The sequence below is a fragment of the Bos javanicus genome, chromosome 28, assembly GCF_032452875.1.
Source record: "Bos javanicus breed banteng chromosome 28, ARS-OSU_banteng_1.0, whole genome shotgun sequence".
Classification (NCBI taxonomy): domain Eukaryota; kingdom Metazoa; phylum Chordata; class Mammalia; order Artiodactyla; family Bovidae; genus Bos; species Bos javanicus.
The window spans coordinates 9,581,405-9,602,034 of record NC_083895.1 but is presented as its reverse complement, the minus strand read 5'-3'; the positions used below and the strand labels follow the sequence as shown (position 1 = coordinate 9,602,034).

The window sequence follows — 20,630 nt, the reverse complement described above, 5'->3', positions numbered from 1 at the left end:
ATATGTAAGATGGATAAACAACAAGGTCTTACTGTATAGAATGGGGAACCATGTCCAATATCCTGTGATGATTAAGCCGTAATAGAAAAAAAGAAAGAATATGTATATGTAAAACTGAATCACTTTTCTGTAGAGCAGAAAATTAACACAACATTGCAAATCAACTATAATTCAATAATATTTTTTTTTTATTCAGAAGAAAGAAAACTGGATACTGAAAGATCAAAAATCGCTAACAACAACACAACAAAAAAAAGCTGAAGGAGGGTGGATAAGAAGCATTAAAAGAGGATAGGAGAGAATAATTGAAATAGTAGTAGTCAAGTAGCTTTTGAGTTTCCTTGCAGCAAAAAGAAAAAGATGCAATCCTCTTGTTCAGTAGGAAAACCATCTCCGTTTTTTCCCATTCCCTGAGCTAACAATAATTTGTCACAGAGTGTTTGTTTGTATAAAGGGCATTAAGATAATGAAGAACACATCACACTTCATAGCATCTTTATAACATATCCACTGGTGTTTCAGAAGTGGCTATTTCTTAATTCAAGCCTCAGCCGAAGTCCAGGATAGAAAGCTTGGTTTTGTAAGGGCTCAGATGGTTTTATTTTGCTTTCTGGTGGCTTCCTGGTGCAACCAAAGGAATAAAAACTTAATCTCAAAATGGGACATCAGAATCATCTAGGGAGCACGTTTTAAGTGATGAGTCCTGGAACTTAACTCTGAAATAGTGAATTAGAATCTCTTCATGTCCAAACTGAGAATTCATATTTCTAACAAGATCTCAGGTACGCTGCATTAGACTCCCTTGCTAGACATGTTACTTTGGCTAGACTTCTTTCTACAGTGAAACGACAGAGATTCCAAACTGAAGTCACTTACAATAAACTGAACAACAGGTATTCTATTTATCTGTTACTAGTCCTACAACACATGGTTGATAAGGGTAATAGTTTAGTCAAACAAAGAGCACATTTTCTGTCATTGCGGGCCAGTAATTACAGATTTTTATATTCATCACACCGATGACTGCAAAGTACTACGCTCTAACAAAAACCAACATATTATTACTTTCCTACAGATGAAAATTAAGTGTTCTAAGAACATTTTAAAAAGTACTTTTTCCTAATTCATTGTAATAACAACAATAATCAGTCAGTCAGTTCAGTCACTCAGTAGTGTCTGACTCTTTGCAATCCATTGCACTGCAGCACGCCAGGCTTCCCTGTCCATCACCAACTTCTGGAGCTTGCTAAAACACATGTCCATCGAGTCAGTGATACCATCCAACCATCTCATCCTCTGTCGTCCCCTTCTCCTCCTGCCTTCAATCTTTCCCAGCATCAGGGTCTATTCCAAGAAGTCAGTTCCTTGCATCAGGTGGCCAAAGTATTGGAGTTTCAGCTTCAGCATCAGTCCTTCCAATGAACACCCAGGACTGATCTCCTTTAGCATGGACATGTTGGATCTCCTTGCAGTCCAAGGGACTCTCAAGAGTCTTCTCCAACACCACAGTTCAAAAGCATCAATTCTTCGGCACTCAGCCTTCTTCACAGTCCAACTCTCACATCCATACATGACTACTAGAAAAACCATAGCCTTGACTAGACGGACCTTTGTGGGCAAAGTAATGTCTATGCTTTTCAATATGCTGTCTAGGTTGGTTATAACTTTCCTTCCAAGGAGTAAGCGTCTTTTAATTTCATGGCTGCAGTCACCATGTGCAGTGATTTTGGAGCCCCCCAAAACAAAATCTGTCACTGTTTCCATTGTTTCCCCATCTATTTGCCATGAAGTGATGGGACCGGATGCCATGATCTTTGTTTTTTGAATGTTGAGTTTTAAGCTTTTTCACTCTCCTCTTTCACTTTCATCAGAAGGCTCTTTAGTTCCTCTTCACTTTCTGCTAGAATGGTGGTGTCATCTGCATATCTGAGGTTATTGATATTTCTCCCAGCAATCTTGATTCCAGCCTGGCATTTCTCATGATGTACTCTGCATATAAGTTAAACAAGCAGGGTGACAATATACAGCCTTGATGTACTTCTTTTCTTATTTGGAACCAGTCTGTTGTTTCATGTCCAGTTCTAACTGTTGCTTCCTGACCTGCATACAGGTTTCTCAAGAGGCAGGTCAGGTGGTCTGGTATTCCCATCTCTTGAGGAATTTTCCAGTTTGTTGTGATCCACACAGTCAAAGGTGTTGGCATAGTCAACAAAGCAGAAGATGTTTTTTTGGAACACTCTTGCTTTTTTGATGACCCAATGGATGTTGGCAATTTGATCTCTGGTTCCTCTGCTTTTTCTAAATCCAGTTGAATATCATGTACTGTTGAAGCCTCGCTTGGAGAATTTTGAGCATTACTTTACTAGCTTGTTAAATGAGTACAACTGTGCAGTAGTTTGAGCATTCTTTGGCATTGCCTTTCTTTGGGATTGGAACGAAAACTGACCTTTTCCAGTCCTGTGGCCACTGCTGAGTCTTCCAAATTTGGTGGCATATTGAGTGCAGCACTTTCACAGCATCATCTTTTAGGATTTGAAATAGCTCAACTGGAATTCTATCACCTCCACTAGCTTTGTTTGTAGTGATGCTTCCTAAGATCCACTTGACTTCGCATTCCAGGATGTCTGACTCTAGGTCAGTGATCACACCATCATGGTTATCTGGGTCATGAAGATCTTTTTTGTGTAGTTCTTCTGTGTATTCTTGCCACCTCTTCTTAATATCTTCTGCTTCTGTTAGGTCCATACCATTTCTGTCCTATATTGTGCCCATCTCTGCATGAAATGTTCCCTTGTTATCTCTAATTTTCTTGAAGAGATCTCTAATCTTTCCTATTTTATTGTTTTCCTCTATTTCTTTGCAATGATCACTGAGGAAGGCTTTCTTATTTCTTCTGGCTATTCTTTGGAACTCTCCATTCGGGCTACTAAGAAACTCATATCTAACATTAATCAAGAAAAAAGCTAGTGTAAAATTTTGATGACACAAACAGGAGATTAAAAGACCTCTAACTACTGTATCAAAACCTCCTGGTAACTGCAAACCAGAAATGCACTATAAATATATAGTACATTTATATATACACATAAAGTATGTATACATGTACATATAAACATATATGTGTACATATATACATGGGCTTCTCTGATGGCTCAGTGGTAAAGAATCTGTCTGCAGTGCAGGAGACGTGGGAGAATTGGGTTTGATCCCTAGTTCAGGAAGATCCCCTGGAGGAGGAGATGGCAACCTACTCTAGGATTCTTGCCTGGAAAATCCCATGGACAGAGAAGCCTTGCAGATTACAGTCCATAGGGTCATACAGAGTCAGACATGACTGAGCATGCATGCACACGTATATAAACACACACAGCAAAAAAAGAAAAAGGAATTCAACCTCAACACTAAAAACAGTCATAAAATCATAAGAGAAAAAAAAAGAAAAAAGACCTACAAAAGCACATCCAAAACAATGAGCAAAATGGGAAGGAGAACATACATATTGGTAATTACCTTAAATGTAAATAGATTAACTACTCCAACCAGAAGACATAGACTGGATGAATGGATATAAAAACAAGACCCATATGTATGCTGTCTACAAGAGACCCACTTCAGATTAGAGACGCAAAGAGTCTGAAAGGGAGGGGATGGAAGAAGGTATTCCATGCAAATGAAATTCAAAAGAAAGTTGGAGTAGCAATATTATCAGAAAAACAGGTCTTTAAAACAAAGACTGCTACAAAAAAAAAAATAATAAAACAAAGACTGCTACAAGAGTCAAAGAAACACAAAATGATCAAGAAGTCAACCCAAGAAGACATAGCAATTGTAAATATAGATGAACACAGCATAGAAGCACCTCAATGTAGAAAACAAACGTTAACAGACATAAAAGGAGAAACTGACAGCAACACAATAGTAGTGGGTGATTTTAGCACGCCACTTACATCAACTGACAGATCACTCATACATAAAATCAACAAGGAAACAGAGGCCTTAAGTGACACATTAGAACAGATGAACTCAACTGGTATTTACAGAGCATTCCATCCTAAAGCAGCAGAATGCACATTTTTTTCAAGTGCACATGGATTATTCACTAGGATAAATCATATGTTGGGTAACAAAGTGAGCCTTGGTAAATTTAACAAAATTGAAATAATATCAAGTATCTTTTCTGACCACATTGCCTGCAGATTCTAATCTAATCTTCATTTACAAGGAAGAATTACAAAATCTGTAAAAAACACAAAAATGTGAAGGCTAAACAACATGCGACTTAACAACCAATGGATCACTGAAGATGTCAAAGAAACCAAAAAATACCTAGGGCTTCTCTGGTGGTCTGCTGCTGCTGCTAAGTCGCTTTAGTCGTGTCCGACTCTCAGCAACCCCATGGACTGCAGCCCATCAGGCTCCTCCATCCATGGGATTTTCCAGGCAAGAGTACTGGAGTGGGGTGCCATTGCCTTCTCCGTCTCTGGTGGTCTAGAGGTTAAGAATCCATCTGCCAATGCAGGGGACATGGGATCACTCCCTGGTCAGGGAAGATCTCACATGCTGTGGAACAACTAAGCCCATGCACCACAACTACTGAGCCAACAAACCACAAGTACTGAGCCCATGTGCCCAACTACTAAAACCCACATGCCTGTGTTCCACAATGAGAGAAGCCACTGCAAGGAGAAGCTCATGCACCACAGTGAAGAACAGCTCTCGCTCTCTCCAAGCAGAGAAAACCCAGAGGCAGCAATGAAGACCCAGAGCAGCCAAATAAATTAACAAATTTTTAAAAAAAGAAAAAAACAATCTCCAAAAACTCAACCACGAAGATATAGAAGACAGGAACAGATCAATCACAAGTACTGAAATTGAAACCATGAATTTAAAAAACTCCCAACAAACAAAAAGTCCAGGACCAGATGGCTTCACAGGTGAATTTTGGTGAACATTTAGACAAGAGTTAACATGTATCCTTCTGAAATTCTTTCAAAAAATTGCAGGGGAAGGAACACTCCCAAAGTCATTCTATGAGGCCACCATCACTCTGATACCAAAACCAAGGATATCAGATCAGATCAGATCAGATTAGTTGCTCAGTCGTGTCCGACTCTTTGCGACCCCATGAATCGCAGCACGCCAGGCCTCCCTGTCCATCACCAAATCCTGGAGTTCACTGAGACTCACATCCATCGAGTCAGTGATGCCATCCAGCCATCTCATCCTCTGTCGTCCCCTTCTCCTCCTGCCCCCAATCCCTCCCAACATCAGAGTCTTTTCCAATGAGTCAACTCTTCACATGAGGTGGCCAAAGTACTGGAGTTTCAGCTTTAGCATCATTCCTTCCAAAGAAATCCAGGGCTCATCTCCTTCAGAATGGACTGGTTGGATCTCCTTGCAGTCCAAGGGACTCTCAAGAGTCTTCTCCAACACCACAGTTCAAAAGCATCAATTCTTCGGCGCTCAGCCTTCTTCACAGTCCAACTCCCACATCCATACATGACCACAGGAAAAACCATAGCCTTGACTAGACAGACCTTTGTTGGCAAAGTTATGTCTCTGCTTTTCAATATGCTATCTAGGTTGGTCATAACTTTCCTTCCAAGGAGTAAGCGTCTTTTAATTTCATGGCTGCAGTCACCATCTGCAGTGATCTTGGAGCCCAGAAAAATAAAGTCTGACACTGTTTCCACTGTTTTCCCATCTATTTCCCATGAAGTGATGGGACCAGATGCCATGATCTTCGTTTTCTGAATGTTGAGCTTTTAGCCAAGTTTTTCACTCTCCACTTTTACTTTCATCAAGAGGCTTTTTAGCTCCTCTTCACTTTCTGCCATAAGGGTGGTGTCATCTGCATATCTGAGGCTATTGATATTTCTCCCGGCAATCTTGATTCCAGCTTGTGCTTCTTCCAGTCCAGCGTTTCTCATGATGTACTCTGCATAGAAGTTAAATAAGCAGGATGACAATATACAGCCTTAATGAACTCCTTTTCCTATTTGGAACCAGTCTGTTGTTCCATGTCCAGTTCTAACTGTTGCTTCCTGACCTGCATACAAATTTCTCAAGAGGCAGATCAGGTGGTCTGGTATTCCCATCTCTTTCAGAATTTTCCACAGTTTATTGTGATCCACACAGTCAAAGGCTTTGGCATAGTCAATAAAGCAGAAATAGATGCTTTTCTGGAACTCTCTTGCTTTGTCCATGATCCAGCGGATGTTGGCAATTTGATCTCTGGTTCCTCTGCCTTGTCTAAAACCAGCTTGAACATCAGGAAGTTCATGGTTCACATATTGCTGAAGCCTGGCTTGGAGAATTTTGAGCATTACTTTACTAGCGTGTGAGATGAGTGCAATTGTGCGGTAGTTTGAGCATTCTTTGGCACTGCTTTTCTTTGGGATTGGAATGAAAACTGACCTTTTCCAGTCCTGTGGCCACTGCTGAGTTTTCCAGTTTTCCAAATTTGGTGGCATATTGAGTGCAGCACTTTCACAGCATCATCTTTCAGGATTTGAAAGAGTTCAACTGGAATTCCATCACCTCCACTAGCTTTGTTCGTAGTGATGCTTTCTAAGGCCCACTTGACTTCACATTCCAGGATGTCTGGCTCTAGGTCAGTGATCACACCATCGTGATTATCTGGGTCGTGAAGATCTTTTTTGTACAGTTCTTCTGTGTATTCTTGCCATCTCTTCTTAATATCTTCTGCTTCTGTTAGGTCCATATCATTTCTGTCCTTTATCGAGCTCATCTTTGCATGAAATGTTCCTTTGGTATCTCTGATTTTCTTGAAGAGATCCCTAGTCTTTCCCATTCTGTTGTTTTTCTCTATTTTTTTGCATTGATCACTGAAGAAGGCTTTCTTATCTCTTCTTGCTATTCTTTGGAACTCTGCATTCAGATGTTTACATCCTTCCTTTTCTCCTTTGCTTTTCACTTCTCTTCTTTTCACAGCTATTTGTAAGGCCTCCCCAGACAGCCATTTTGCTTTTTTGCATTTCTTTTCCATGGGGATGGTCTTGATCCCTGTCTCCTGTACAATGTCACGAACCTCATTCCATAGTTCATCAGGCACTCTATCTGTCAGATCTAGGCCCTTAAATCTATTTCTCAGTTCTACTGTATAATCATAAGGGATTTGATTTAGGTCATACCTGAATGGTCTAGTGGTTTTCCCTGCTTTCTTCAATTTAAGTCTGAATTTGGCAATAAGGAGTTCATGGTCTGAGCCACAGTCAGCTCCCGTCTTGTTTTTGCTGACTGGATAGAGCTTCTCCCTCTTTGGCTGCAAAGAATATAATCAATCTGATTTCGGTGTTGACCACCTGGTGATGTCCATGTATAGAGTCTTCTCTTGTGTTGTTGGAAGAGGGTGTTTGTTATGACCAGTGCATTTTCTTGGCAAAACTCTATTAGTCTTTGCCCTGCTTCATTCCATATTCCAAGGCCAAACTTGCCTGTTACTCCAGGTGTTTCTTGACTTCCTACTTTTGCACTCCAATCCCCTATAATGAAAAGGACATCTTTTTGGGGTGTTAGTTCTAAAAGGTCTTATAGGTCTTCATAGAACTGTTCAACTTCAGCTTCTTCAGGGTTACTGGTTGGGGCATAGACGTGGATCACTGTGATACTGAATGGTTTCCCTTGGAAACGAACAGAGATCATTCTGTCATTTTTGAGATTGCATCCAAGTACTGCATTTCACACTCTTTTGTTGACCATGATGGCCACTCCATTTCTTCTGAGGGATTCCTGCCCTCAGTAGTAGATATAATGGTCATCTGAGTTAAATTCACCCATTCCAGTCCATTTCAGTTCGCTGATTCCTAGAATGTTGACATTCACTCTTGCCAACTCTTGTTTGACCACTTCCAATTTGCCTTGATTCATGGACCTGACATTCCAGGTTCCTATGTAATATTGCTCTCTACAGCATTGGACTTTGCTTCTATCACCAGTCACATCCACAGCTGGGTTTTCTTTTTGCTTTGGCTCCATCCCTTCATTCTTTCTGGAGTTATTCTCCACTAATCTTCAGCAGCATATTGGGCACCTACTGACCTGGGGAGTTCCTCTTTCAGTATCCTATCATTTTGCCTTTTCATACTGTTCATGGGGTTCTCAAGGCAAGAATAATGAAGTGGTTTGCCATTCCCTTCTCCAGTGGACCACATTCTGTCAGATCGCTCCACCATGACCCGCCCATCTTGGGTTGCCCCACAGGCATGGCTTAGTTTCTTGAGTTAGACAAGGCTATGGTCCTAGTGTGATTAGACTAACTAGTTTTCTGTGAGCAATGGCTGCACTTTGCTGGAGCAGCCGTGAAGAGATACCCCACGCCCAAGGTAAGAGAAACCCAAGTAAGACGGTAGGTGTTGCAAGAGGGCATCAGAGGGCAGACACACTGAAACTATACTCACAGAAAACTAGTCAAGAATATCACAAACACAAAAAGAAAATACCAGGTCAGTATCACTGATGAACGTAGATGCAAAATCCTCAACAAAATACCACCAAACCGAATCTAACAATATACTAAAAGGATCATACACCATGATCAAGTGGGAATTATTCCAGGGATAGAACTGTTTCAATATCCCCTAGTCAACCAGTGTGATACACATTAACAAAGTGAAGAATAAAAACCATGTTATCATCCTAACAGATGCAAAAAAAGCTTCTGACAAAATTCAACATCTATTTCTGAGAACAACTCTCCAGAAAGTGTGAACAGAGGGAACATACCTCAACATAGTAAAGGCCACATGTGAAAAACCCACAGCTAACAACATACTCAATGGTGAAAATCGGAAAGCATTTCCTCTAAGATCAGGAACAAGACAAGGATGTCCACTCTCACCACTTTTATTCAATGCAGTTTTGGAAGTCCTAGCCATAGTAATCAGAGAAGAAGAAACAAAAGGAATCCAAATTGGAAAAGAAGATGTAAAACTGTCACTGTTTGCAGATGACATGATTCCATGCAAAGAAAATTCTAATGATGCTCCCAGAAAACTACTAGAGCTCACCAATGAATTTGGTAAAGTTGCAGGATACAAAATTATATACAGAAATCTACTGTATTTGTGGATCTACTGTATAGTGCATTTCTATACACTAACAATGAAAGGTCAGAAAGAGAAATGTAAGGAAACAATCTCATTTATCATTGTGTCAAAAAGAACAAAATACCTAGGAAAAAACCTACCTAAGGAGGCAGAAGACCTGTACTCTGAAAACTGTTAAGAGACTGATGAAAGAAATCAAAGATGACAGAAACAGATGGAAACATACACCATGCTCCTGGACTGGAAGAATCAATATTGTCAAAATGAGTATACTATCCAAAGTAATCCACAGATTCAATGCAACCCCTGTTAAATTACTAGTGGCATTTTTTGCAGATCTAGAACAAAAAAATCTTCACACGTTACTGACTAGGGGATTTTTGCAGAAACTAATGGCTGTGGCCAGAGATTTGTTATGCAAGTGAATACTGAAACATCACCAGTCAATAATGTTTGGGTAACAGAAGATGTATTAATATAGCTCTGGTCTTTAAACTGTTAAGATTTGTATGGAAACACAACAGACCCTGAAGAGTCAAAAAAAAAAAAAAATAGAGCTGGAGTAATCAGATTCCCAGACTTCAGACTATACTATAAAGCTATAATAAAACAATATGGTACTGGCACAAAAACACAAACACAGATTAATGGAAAAGGATAGAAAGCCCAGAAATAAATCCACACAGCTACTTGCAAACAGTACAACTGACAAGGGCTTAATTTCCAAAATATACAAATAGCTCACACAACTCAATAACAAAAAAACCCAAACAAGCCAATTGAAAAATGGGCAGAAGATCTAAATAGACACGTCTCCAAAGATGACATACAGAAAGCCAACAGACACATGAGAAGATGCTTGACACTGCTAACTATTAGAGAAATGCAAATCAAAACTATAATGATGTATCACCTCACAGTGGTCAGAATAACCATCATCAAATAAAAGTCTACAAACAAATGCTGGAGAGGGTGTAAAGAAAAGGGAACCCTGTTCCCTTTTAGGAACTCCCTACACTGTTGATAGGAATGTAAATTGGTATAGCCACTATAGAGAACAGTATGGAGTTTCCTTGAAAAAGTAAAAATAGAGATTGCCCTCATGATCCAGGGGTTAGGACTGGGCACTTTCACCGCTGGGGCCCATGTTCAATCCCTGGTTGGGGAACTAAGATCCTGCAAGCCCCATAAGGCAGCCAGAAAAAAAATTTTTTTAAAAGAAGATCTCAAAATAGAGCTTTACCATGTGATCCAACAATCTCATTCCCAGGCATATATCTGAAGAAAACCATAATTCAAAAAGATACATGAGGACTTTCCTGGTGGTGCAGTGCTTAAGAGCCTGCCTGACAATGCAGGGGACAAGGATTAGATCCCTGCTCCGGGAAGATTTCCCATACCAAAGGGCAACCAAGCCCGTGCGCCACAACCACTCAGCCCTCGGGCCCTAGAGCCCATGATCTACAACAAGAGAAACCACTGCAATGAGAAGCCTCACCCCACAGAGGCTTCTGTGGAGAAGGCGTCTAGAGAGCAGCCCCCACTTGCTGCAACTAGAGAAAGCTCAAGCACAGCAATGAAAACCCAGCACAGCCAAAAAGAAGTATATAAAATTAAAATTTTTTAATTCAGAAAAATTGTTTAAAAAAATACATACACGCAAATATTCACTGCAGGAGTATTTACAATAGCTAAGACATGGAAACAACCTAAATGTCTACCAACAGAGGAATGGGTAAAGAAAATATGGAACATATATAAATGGAATATTCCTCAGCCATAAAAAACAATGAAATAATGCCATTTACAGCAACATGGATAGATCTTATCATACTAAGTAAATTTAAATCAGAGAAAGACAAATATCATATGATATTGCATATATAGGGACTCTAAAAAATGATAGGAGGGGGTGTGAGGGAGGCTCCAGAAGAGGAGGATACAATATATACTTACGGCTGATTTGCATTATTGTACGCAGAAACCAACACAACACTGTAAAGCAATTATTGTCCAATTTAAAATTTTTAAAAAAGAAAAAATAAACAAAAAATGATAGGAATGAACTTATTAACAAAACAGAAACAAACTCACAGACTTAGAAAACCAACTTATGGTTACTCAAGGGGAAAGGTGGGTAGGGAGGGATAAATTAGGAGGTTGGGATTAACATATGCACGCAGCTATATATAAAATAGATAATCAACAAGGATACTGTAGAGCACAGGGGACTTTTACTCAATAGTCTGTAATAACCTATATGCGGAAAGAATCTGAAAAAGAATTGATATATGTATATGAATAACTGAATGACTTTGCCATACACCTGAAATTAACATAATAATGTAAATCAACTGTATTTCAATATAAAATAATTTTTTTTACAAAAGAACAAAGCTAGGGTAGAATTCTGATGGCATAAACAGCAGATTAAAGGACCTGTAATGTTGAAGGATCACGTGTGTGTGCTTAGTGGCTCAGTTGTGTCCAACTCTTTGCAACCCCATGGACTGCAGCCTGCTAGGCTCCTCTGTCCATGGGGATTCTCCAGGCAAGAATACTGGAGTGGGTTGCCATGCCCTCCTCCAGGGGATCTTCCCAACCCAGGGATCAAACCCAGGTCCCCCATATTTCAGGCAGATTCTTTACCAACTGAGGCACCAGGGAAGCCCTGAAAGATTATATGTAATTTTGAAGGACTATATGATTATCCATATTAAAGAATGTACCTACTCCACCTTGTATCTTTAAGGACTGTAAACCAAGAAGTTAATAAGAACACAGTTTTTTAATAACCTGACTTATTGGTTTAAAAGAACTCTATTCACCAATATGAGAAAATGAATCGAAATTAAAGTTTAAAGTATACATACTGTTTTTAAGAAAATGTGTTTATGTTTTAGAGAAGCACAGTGAAGCATTAAGGGAACATTTCACGAAAGTATGGGCAAGATAAAGGACAGAAATGGTGAGGACCTAATAAAAGCAGAAGAGATCAAGAAGAGATGGCAAGAATACACAGAAGAACTATACAAAAAAGGTCTTAATGACTCAGATAACCACAATGGTGGGGTCACTCACCTAGAGCCTGGACACTCTGGAGTGTGAAGTCAAGTGGGCCTTAGGAAGCATCACTATGAAGCATCACTATGATCAAAGCTAGTGGAGGTGATAGAATTCGTGTTAAGCTATTTAAAATCCTAAAGGATGATGCTGTTAAAGTGCTGCACTCAAAATGTTAGCAAATTTAGAAAGTTCAGCAGTGGCCACAGGACTGGAAAAAGCTTTCATTCCAATCCCAAAGAAAAGCAGTGCCAAAGAATGCTGAAACTACCGAACAACTGAGCTCATTTCACACAGCTTCAGCAGTACATGAGCCAAGAACTTCCAGATGTTCAAGCTGAATTTAAAAAGGCAGAGGAACCAGAGATCAAATTGTCAACATTAGCTGGCTCATAGAGAAAGCAAGAGAATTCCAACATTAGTTGGCTCATAGAGAAAGCAAGAGAATTCCAGAAAAACATCTGCTTCATTGCCTACGCTAAAGCCTTTGACTGTGTGGATCACAACTAACTATGGAAAATTCTTAAAGAAATGGGAATACCAGACCACTTTACCTGTCTCCTGAGAAACCTGTATAAAGGTCAAAAAGCAACAGTTAGAACTGGACATGGAACAACAGATTAGTTCAAAATTGGGAAAGGAGTACAACAAGGCTGTATATATTGTTACTTTATTTACAGAGTACACCATGCAAAGTGTCAGGCTGGATGAATCACAAGCTGGAATCACAAGATTACCGGGAGAAACATTAAGAACCTCAGATATGTAGATGATACCCACTCTAATGGCAGACAGTGAGGAAAAACGAAAGAGCTTCTTGACGAGGGTGAAAGAGGAGAGTAACAAAGCTGGCTTAAAACTCAACATTCAAAAATTTAAGATCCTGGCATCTGGTCCCATCAGTTCATGACAAATAGATGGAGAAACAGTGGAAACAGTGATAGATTTTATTTTCTTGGGCTCCATGGGGTCGCAAAGAGTCAGACATGACTTAGCAACTAAACAACAACATAAATATCTGCACAAAAAATAAAATATCAAACCTGAATCTGATCAAGCCTGTATATAACTACCAACCTACACGGAAAGTATGGGACAGAAAAACTAAATATTAATGACTTCGTGGGGATGCAATCTAAAAAATTCAGAATATGGGAAATTTTACAAGACAATTTTTCCAACAAATAAATAGTAAGGAGAAAAATAGAGAATAAATCCAGAAAATCCAATATCTAACCAAAAGGATCACCGGGGGGCGGGGGGAAAGCAGGTAATATGCAAAGGTTAAATTATCAAAGGTATCCTAGAAGAAAACGTCTCATCACTGAAGAAATGAGCAGGATTAACCAAGAAAACACACCAGACAATGAGTCAAGAAACACCCACAGCTGGACACAGCTGCTCTCATCATAAGGCTTTCTGTCCTCTATTGTTACCATGGTCACATATTATGTTAATAAATACCAAGAAAAGAGAAAGAAAACACAGCAGCAAGGCTTCCAGAATGTCCCACAAGATCCGACACTCCCCACGAGGCCCACGTACTCTACTTTGCAGTATCTGTGAGATGCCCAAGTTGTCAGCCACTGCTTTCTTGAGGTGAAGTGAGTTTGTGGAGTTTTACAGTTTAATAAAGGCTGCCTGCAAGGTGGCCCTCTGAGCATCAGGACCACCCTGGGGAGTGCACAGAGGGGCTGGGATGAATTCCTCCCCAAGTGGGTGGTCAGGGAGCTCACTCTTAGTTTGAGAGAAGGCTGTTCACACTGAGGTGAAGGGCGGGGTTAAGGGCATCACTCCCAGTCCCCTGGCATGAGGGGCTAGAGGAATTAGGGCCCCCAGGCCCCCACACAGGGCTATAGGGCCACTACCCACGCTGAACATGGGGCTCTTCCAAGGGCCTCGTTACTCTTCTGGGTTTCAGAGTTGAGGAGAGAGCACATCCCTGGCTCCTGAGCAGTCTCCTTTCCCCCTACCCTTCTTCCTCCTCATCCGTCCTCAGTACTAAAGCTGGACTCTCCCAAGAAAGGAAGGCAAAGATGTCTCCATCTACCAGCCGCAGACAACGGACCTCCCTCAGCTCCTGTTTCAGCGGCAAGCCAAACAAAATCAGTTCCCCAGACAAAGCGGCCTGACCAAGCAGGCGGGGAGGATACGGGTGGACTGAGGAAGGGGACCCCTCAGCTCTGTCGTCCTCCTTCCATGGGTCTGGGTGCCTCCTGGCTCTTCCTCTAAATTGTGAAGCCACCATTTGTTAAATGTTCAGAGTCTGTGTCTTTAGCAGGAGACGGACTGGAGCAAAGGAGTGAAGCTCTTTTTTGTGAACAGTGATTATTTCCCTAAATGACAGCCAGATGCAAGCAGGGCCACCTGGAGATCTTACCTGCGGATACTAGTGCGAGCCACCCCCTTGGACTTAACTGGACTCCATGTTAACAGGATTCGTGAAGGCTGCCCCTGCTCCCCAACACCATGGCCTGAAGGAGAGGCCTGGGGAGGAACTGAGGATCAGCCAAGGCAGATGGGGCTGAGCTGCTTTCAGCAATCAGCCCAGGTCGCTCTAGAGGCCCTGCCCAGAACCTCTGCGGGAGTTCCCGGCCCTGCCACCTGGGGAACCAGGTGTAGAGTGTTGGAATCTGAGCTCACAGTTCTGCCCACTGCAGCCCTAAAGCAGATAAAACAAATAAAGCCCTAAAACAACAGAGCCCAGAAATCAGTAGCACAGAGCAGCAGATCAAATTCCCACTCCATGGTTCATTCCTTCCCCTGAACTGACACCTCCCTTCACAGCTCCAAATATGCCCTGCCTTTGTGTTTCTTTCACATTTTACTCAGCTCAGGGAGGGCTTCCCAGTGGCTTAGACGGTAAAGAATCTGCTTGTAATGTGGGAGACCTTGGTTTGATCCCTGGGTCGGGAAGATCTCCTGGTGTAGGAAATGGCAACCCACTCCAGCATGCTTGCCTGGAGAATTCTGTGGACCAGAGGAGCCTGGGGGGCCACAGTCCCCGGGGTCCCAAAGAGTAGGATACGACTGAGCAAGTAACACTTCAACTTCAGGGGTTAAGAGTCAGAATAACTCCTCATGAATTCCTAACCAGGTGAGCTCAGGTCTACTTAACCTTTCTGTGCCTCAATGTCCTCATCCAGAAAACAGGGATGATGCTGTCAACATCACTGGATGAGAGATCATTCCGTCATTCAACAAACAAACTGAGCACCTAATAAGCACTCAGAGGGCTAGATGTGGCTATTCCAGGTGCTCAGCAAACACCAGTAACTGGTCTAAGTGCTTTTAAGCTTTTAACTCATTGAGTTGTCCAACAGCCCTACAGCCACATCCAGTGAAATAAGGAGTAAGTACTAAATCTGTGTTCCATTTCTCTGCATCTTTGTACCTATCCCAGAGATGAGTTCTACAAGAAATCCAAAAGTAGCACCAACTGAAGTAATGGGAAAAAAATGCTGCATACAATGATATAATTAATAAAAAGTAAATACACAGAAGCTCCCTCTTGGCAGAATTATAATTTTCTGGGGGAAAAATGCCTGATAATACATACATGAAGAAAGTGTCCAAGTCACAGGCAACTTAATAATGTACATCCTTTCATATTGTTAAAGTACCATTAAATAGCTTCCACCTAACTTACTGTATTTGTGAGGTGCCACTCCAATCTGCCTTTAGGAACTGGAATGAATTCCCCCTGGGTGCTGGCAGTACTGGCTTTTGGCAGTTGGCACTCAGCTGCAGGCCCTCTTTTAGAATTGTCTCCACTGGGAGAAAACACCTTGGCCCAGAGCACACCTCCTTCCTAAGGCAGCCACAACCCAGTGATAGACCATCACATCTCAACTATGAAAGACTCTGAAGGGCCATCCCATCTTCAGAGTTCTCCCACAAGATCAAATAAATCCTTGGTTTAGAATAATCATGGCACCTGGACTTTCCTGGCTCAGTGGATAAGAATCCATCTGACAATACAGGAGACACGGGTTTGATCCCTGGTCCAGGAAGATTCCATGTGCCATGGAGTCACTAAGCCCACGTGCCACAACTACTGAGCCTGAGCGCCAGGGCCTACGGCCACAACTACTTAAGCCCGCTCGCCTAGAGTCCCTGCTCTGCAGCAAGAGAAGCCATCGCAATGAGAAGCCACGCAACACAGTAAAGGGTATCGCCCGTGCTTGCTGCAACTAGAGAAAGCCCACGTGAAGCAATGAAGACCCAGCATGGCCAAAAATAAACAAAAATTAAAAATAAATAGAAGACTAGAACACTCATGGCCCAACTTCTCCCTCTGCCCAATCCAGCTCCCTTCCCTTCCCTTGCATTACTATCAATTCTAAGAGGACTGCCTAATACAATTTTTGAATAGTAAACTTCCTAAATGTGAATCTCCATCTCAGTCTACTTCCCAGAGAACAGGGGCATTCGAAATTTCCAAGAATTGGACATTGATCCACTACTTTCAGACAGCAACTTGGCAATATATATCAAGTATCGTAAACTATTCACCGTCTTGAGAAGCAATACAACAGAAATGGTATGGGCTCTAAAGCACAGTTTCAAATGCCAGCTTTTTACAGGAAAGCTTTGAGACCTGAGTCTTGGTCTCTTCATCTGTAAAAATAACATCTATATTCTAGAGCTGTTATAATTTTAGAGTTGTAATAATGTTCTTGTTCAAAGTGGAGAGCATATAAAAGCAACTGGTACACAATGCTGTTTAATTAGCCTCGAAGGTTGCTAATCAGCTGGCTTTAAGATTAAATGTTACTTTCTCTTTCAATTTACCAATAATCCAAGTAAAACAAGAGAAGAAATCCTCTCCATACTAAATATTCTGGTAAATCTTAGGTCCATGAAGGCAGAGTCCATAACTACCTAGTTCAGTGGTTCTCAACCTTAATGAACCTAGTAAAATGCCCTGGAGAGCTTCTTTAAACGCAGATGGCTGGGTCCCAACTCCAGAGTTTCTGATTCAGTAGTTCTGGGGTGGGGCCCAAGAATGTACATTGCTAACAAGTGATCAAGTGATGTTGATACTCCTTAGTGACCATATTTTGAGACCCTCTGGTGTAAATTTACTACTGAATACCTTGTATATATTTAAGCCACTTCCTGATATATAGAAGGCATTTAAATATTTGTTGACTGATTGACTAAGACATACAAATAAGTCTACTATACTACTGTCATTGACAAAAGTAAAAAAAAAAAACAAACTAGAAATTAATGTCTAAAAAGGAAGAATGATTAAACAAACTATGTACTACACTAAATGTAACCATTAAGAAATATAAGTAAAGGAGTGCTCTGGCGGCCTTGTGGTTAGGACTTTGGGCTTTCACTGCCATGGCTAGGGTTCAGTCCCTGGTCAGGGACCTGAGATCTCACAAGCCAAATATAAGTAAATCCATTTCTATACACTAACAATGACAGATCAGAAAGAGAAATTCAAGAAACAATTTCACTTACCATCTTATCACAAAGAATAAAGTACCAAGGAATAAACCTAAGGAGACAAAAGATCTATACTCGGAAAACTCTAAGATGCTGATGAAAGAAATCAAAGAAGACACAACCGATGGAAACCATATTCATGGATTGGAAGACTCAGTACTGTCAAAATGACCATATTACCCAAGGCAATCTACAGAGTCAATGCAATCCCTACCAAATTACCACTGGCATTTTCTACAGAACTAGAAAATAATCTTAAAATCTGTATGGAGACACAAAAGATCCCAAACAGCAAAAGCAATCTTGAGAAAGAAAAACAGAACTGGAGGAACCAGGCTCCCTGATTTAAGACTATACTACAAAGCTACAGTCATCAAAACAGTATGGTACTGGCACAAAAACAGAAATATAGATCAACGGAACAGGATAGACAGTCCAGAGATAAACCCATGGACCTATGGTCACTTAATCTATAACAAAGACAGCAAGAACACGCAATGTTGGAAAGACAGTCTCTTCAACAAATGGTGCCGGCAAAAATGGACAGCTATACGTAAAAAAAAATGAAATTAGATCATTCTTTAACATCATACACAAAAATAAACTCAAAATGCATTAAAGATCTAAATGTGAGACTGGGTACCATAAAATTCCTAGAGGAAAACATAAGCAGAACACTCTCCAACATAAACGGCAGCAATATCTTTTCTCAATCTGTCTCCCAGAATAATGGGAATAAAAACAAAAATAAACAAATGGGACCTACTTAAACTCAAAAGCTTTTGTACAGCAAAGGGAACAATAAACAAAATGAAATGTCAACACACAAACTGGGAGAAAATATTTGCAAAGAGGACCTATAGGTGGCCAAGAGGCAACATATACAAATACTGAATCATTATATTGTACACCTGAAACTAATGTTAATTATCTCAATAAAAAAGGAAATACAAGTAAAATAATGCTATAGAAACATAGATATATACCAAATCATAAGTGAAAAATGGTAAAAACAAATTGTATTCAGATCAATTTGAATTACACATACATATGGATTTACGATAATAGAAATTTCAAAAATATTACTTCATTTTTGAGCTTAGGATTATGGGAATTCAAGTTTTGTTATGGTTTAAAGTTTACACTGAAGATATTTTAAGAATGACTTAATATAAAATAGTAACATTAAATAATTAGATAAGTGTATAATCAAATTAAGTCATGGATACCACTGAAGTAAAACTGTATCAGAGCATATATAACTTGGTTGTTAGCATCCTCAAATTGGTATTACAGACCTCTACTGAGACACCTAACAGAAACAACTACAAAATAAACCCGCACACACAAAGTCATAAATTACCTGCCACAGGAGGGACAAGGCCAGAAAAACGCACTGTTGCATGTTCCCCGTTAACTTCAACTCTCCGACCAATGACATCTGATGTCGAAGTGCTGTTCATTATAACATAGCCAGAATCCAAAATATGAGATCTAGGAAAAAAACATGACATTGACAAGAACTTAGTAAAATTCTTTAAAAAAAATTTTTTTTAACTGTATGCAGATGCTCATTAGGTCAATGCTTCTACCCAATTTAGCCTTCCTATTTTGGTGAAGAGAAGAACCTAAGGGTTTATGTACCAGACTCTCAGAATGTGATTTTACTTTACTCTCCGTTTTGATAATTTAATGCATTAAAAAAAACCCTTGCTTAACTCTAGTTAGCTCACATCACATGACTGTGTACTTTTACTAAGGATGGGAAGGGAAGGAAAAGAGAGGGGGATCAAGGTGACAGAGAAAAGGGAAAGAAAACATGCAACACAGGCATCATTCTCTGCCCAGGAAGTAGAAACACACAAATCCACAGAGCCAGGAAGGAACACATATGATGACAAATTTAGAACCCTAACAATAGGGGACCCAAGAGAAAAGCATCATCTCTCGAGGAATGATCACTAGATCCAACTCCCACTTCAGTAAGTCAGTTTTTTCAACAGATAAAAAAGAAAGAGATGGAAGGGGGGAAAAAAAAGATTAAAGGAAATGTAAGAGATGTCAGCTAATTGCAATGTATGAACATTGTTTGGAACCTGAACTCTTAAGAACTGTAAATAATTTTCAAAATAAATTATGAGAAAATATTTGAACGCTGACTAGATAGCTGATGATATTCAAGAATAATTGTCTCCAGTAACAATTAAAAATCAATTTATTTGGGGGGAAAAATGGAAAGGGGAATTCCCTGGACCAGTGGTTAGGATTCCACACGTTCATTGAAGGGGGCACAGCTTCGATCTCTGGTCAAGGAACTAAAGATCCCGAATGCTGCACAGTGAGGCCAAAAATTAAAATTTAAAAAGTCAAAGAATAATTGTGAAATTTTTAGCTATGATAATGGCATAGTGGTTATGGCTTTTTAAAATACCTTACCTTTCAGAAATACACATTAAATTATTTACAGATTTTTAAAAGTCATATTTTAGACATGTCACACAGTGGTGGTATAGACAGCACACTGAAAGGAAGTAAAAAGCAGAGGGGCCAGTTAGGGAAATAGTGCTGTAACTCAGGTGAAAACCAGCAAAGAATGAACCAAGACACTGGCCTCCACCCTTTCATTTGACACATACTAAGCACTAACCACATGCTGGCTGAAACGCTGGACCCCACGTGACAACCAGTAAACCCTGCGTGTATGATTCCTGTCTCAGAGTATAAGTACAGTGAGTTAAACCTGAGAGAAGGGTATGGATTTTGGAGAAAGTTAAGAGCTAGAACAGGGTCTGGAGATTAAATGGATAGAAATGGTAAAATTGAAGACTAGGAAGACAAGATAGTGTCTGGGGTAGATGGTGGCACCAAACAGCAACATGAGTAATACAAGAGGAGATTCGAGTGTGGGAGGGAAAACCACTTGTTTGAGGCGTCTATCAAATGTCATGACAGATGTAGGTCTCTAGTTCAAAGGACACGTTTTCACTAGAACTGTGTATTTGGGAGTCATCACCTCAGTATAACAGTGGATGAGAT

General features: G+C 40.3%; 1 protein-coding gene across 3 annotated transcripts in view; it reads right to left on the bottom strand.

Annotated features, from left to right (window-relative positions):
- TBCE (tubulin folding cofactor E) overlaps positions 1-20,630 on the bottom strand; it is an 89,373-nt gene that overhangs the window by 42,782 nt on the left and 25,961 nt on the right. For all 3 annotated transcript variants that reach the window (XM_061404871.1, XM_061404873.1, XM_061404872.1), the window contains exon 2: positions 18,958-19,088. In XM_061404871.1, the coding sequence (XP_061260855.1) occupies positions 18,958-19,057 (100 nt within the window). In that variant the 5' untranslated portion in view covers positions 19,058-19,088. The remainder of the gene's footprint in view (positions 1-18,957; positions 19,089-20,630) is intronic.